General features: G+C 37.4%; 1 protein-coding gene across 1 annotated transcript in view; it reads right to left on the bottom strand.

Moving 5' to 3' along the window:
- rap1gds1 (RAP1, GTP-GDP dissociation stimulator 1) overlaps nucleotides 1-2907 on the bottom strand; it is a gene marked incomplete in the record, with an annotated part of 77214 nt that overhangs the window by 22464 nt on the left and 51843 nt on the right. The window contains 1 exon segment of the mRNA XM_014021072.1: nucleotides 598-741. Within this exon segment, the coding sequence (XP_013876526.1) occupies nucleotides 598-741 (144 nt within the window).

Here is a 2907-nt window from a genome sequence, read left to right as displayed (position 1 = left end):
ATAGCACAGTACTAATGTCTGAAAATAAGCTGCTTTAAAGTCACCATCAAACATAAACTAAATCTGCCATAATGCAGCTACTCACTGGAAACTCATCAGTGAGTAAAACTTTATTTGTTTTACTTTTAATAATATTTATGTATTTATTACAGGTTTAGTCAGTCATACACTTAGTTCTTATCAGTGTTTAAAAGAGGACATGTTAAAACTTTGTTTAGTCAAAGTTAAACATGAAACATCAAAGTTCATTACAAGTGGCCCTTCGAGGGCCACCATAACGCTCATGTGGCCCTCAGTGAAAATGAGTTTGACACCCCTGCTCTAGAACGATTTAATCATTTTAGCTTTGTAGAGAGTAGATTGCTGGCTGAATGTGTAAATGAGGACACAGGCTGTATGTAGTGTAAGGAGTCCTGGTTGGATAGAAAGGTGCTATATAARTACAGTCCATTTACACAGTTTGGTTCTAACTATAAGATAGTCTGAAAGCGGTGTTGCTGTGTTCAGACACCTCTGGAACTGAATGATGAGGTAAAAGCTTCCAATCTGTACAAAGCCAGCTGACAATGGAGCCTAAAGCCAAACCCTGTAGTTTACCTCCGAGAAGCAGGAGAACCATGAGGTCAGAGGCAGTCTTGAGCTGAGCGATGTCCTCCTCCCGCTCTCCATCCACGGTCTGAGCTACCACCTCCAGCAGACACTCCACCAGGCCTGCCTCCACCAGCTGCAGCTTGATCATATCTGCCAGAGCAAAGGGACACACGGGACATGTAAGCAGGACTGTTCAGCATGTAAAGCATAAAATATAAATTTAGGACATGAAGATTTTGTATCTAACAAAATACGTAGATACAAAATTCCATGCAAACAATAAGCCGTGGCCTGCAATTACACCAACTTGTAATCTGCTGTAATAAAACGCTTTATTGTGGGTTATTTACTAAAACAGCAGTCTGATCCAATCCCAACATTTACCTAATAAATGAAATGTGTAACTAGAACACTAAAACCAGAACTGTTGTTGTTTTTTTWACACACTTTATCTTTCACCACTCTCCTGATTCACACAGTAAAGACCTTGAGGAAAACTGCTTCAAATACTAGATATAAAACCTGTTCTGAATAGATCTGAAACGCTCATAAAAACCTTTAGAACACAGCTTTAGTTTGGATCAAGTTGTTTAAAATGACCATGATTTTGAGGAAATCTTTAACAACTAACACTTGGTCCAATGGTWAACACATTGTAAGAATGTGGTATGCATGATTATTTTCTATTACAGATKATTGCACATGTTGGGATCACAGGAACCTCTAAAATGGTTTAAGTAGTTTTTCTATGATAGATTTCAGTTAATAAAAGTTAATAATAATAACGGCACCCTGATTCTGACGTTTGCAGTAAGCCATTGTGCCACTTCTTGTTTTGCTGTTGGTAGCTCGGGAAATGGGTTTGCTTGATTTACTGAATTATCTGACAGTTCTGCTTGTAGTGCAAAAACACTTGCAATAAAGTTGTCTACTAWTGCTGGGTTGCAGATGATGTAGTATCGATGTCATGAAATGCAGATGGGGGGCAGGAAACAAATGAAGTCATGTTTCCTTCTGTTGATTCAACGTCAAAGTGCCGTGTACAGTTGTTGCAGCCACTCTAATCAGGAGAAATATCAAAGTTTTTTTTTTCATATTCCAAAAGTAGTGTGTCACAAGGAAGTTAAATTTTAAAAACTTGCAGAAAAAAATAGAACAAAAGTGGATCAACAATCTACAGCTAAAAACAGGAGGTGTGGAAACAAACAGTGCAACAGTTTGCAGTGACCACTTTCTAACAGCTCAGGATCGTATCGTTTAAATCATATTGTCAGATATTTTCCTGGATATTTACTGGAATTTGGGTTTACAGAAGCTAAATAAATCATTTGCAAGTAGATCCAAGCACATAGAAAAACAGGAGTTAACTTGTTGTTAGCATTAGCGATAGYATTGYTATCATRGGCAAATAGCACAACTCACCCAGGCAGAAACAAGTCAACAGACATTTAAAGTTTCTTTGGATCCTAAATGTTTGACACAACCTGAAACAAAATAATTTTAGGGTTTGAGGCTTTTGAAAGCTTTCATCTGACTCGTCGTAGCCTATAACATGAGGTCTGCAGCACCAGATAGTAGTTTATGTTGATCGCCTCAACACCAGGTAAATCCTCCAGATTAAATTACAAGTCTTTTTTATTAAGATATTATGAATCATATCCTAATGTACACGTATTTTTTGTGATATCTTGTCTGCGCCAACCCATTTTTGAATCAGAATCAGAATCAGAAAGAGCTTTATTGCCACTGTCAGTGATAAACACAGACTGGGAATTTGCGGTTTAGGGCATAAGCATACTCACTGTGATCCATTTCGCTTTATTTTGAACCAGAGCAAATCACTTCCTGGCCCCCCAATCTGACATTCACGCGTCATCTGGGTCATGTGACTGCAACCCAGCAATTGCAGAGATTCTTAACCCATGGGCCGCGGCCCACATGCGCCACCTTAGTATCGGTAGTGCACCACTCAGATGTTTAACAACTTTTTTAATATGTAGAAGAAGAACCTTAGATACCAGCAGAGAGAGGAAACCTATTTTAAATGAGAAGTAAAAGCAAACATGAAGGTAATCCATCATAAAATGTCAAAGTTTGTCACTAATATGAAGTGCAGCTTCTGGTTCTACCAAGTAATATTTTAAAAGTTCAAAACATTTTCAAATGCAGTTGCAGATACAACTATATTTTAATTTGCACTTTGTCAAATTAATTTTTGTAGTTTAGTTTTAAACATTTTGAATGTATTTTAAAGAAACTTTAAACTTGTCAAAAAGCTGCTGTTACTGTTACTGTCACTATTATGAAGAGCAGCTT

The sequence above is a fragment of the Austrofundulus limnaeus genome, unplaced genomic scaffold (genome assembly GCF_001266775.1).
Source record: "Austrofundulus limnaeus strain Quisiro unplaced genomic scaffold, Austrofundulus_limnaeus-1.0 Scaffold277, whole genome shotgun sequence".
NCBI classification, from domain to species: Eukaryota; Metazoa; Chordata; class Actinopteri; order Cyprinodontiformes; family Rivulidae; genus Austrofundulus; species Austrofundulus limnaeus.
Note: the sequence above shows the minus strand (reverse complement) of the source record. Positions and strands in the feature narration are given on the sequence as shown.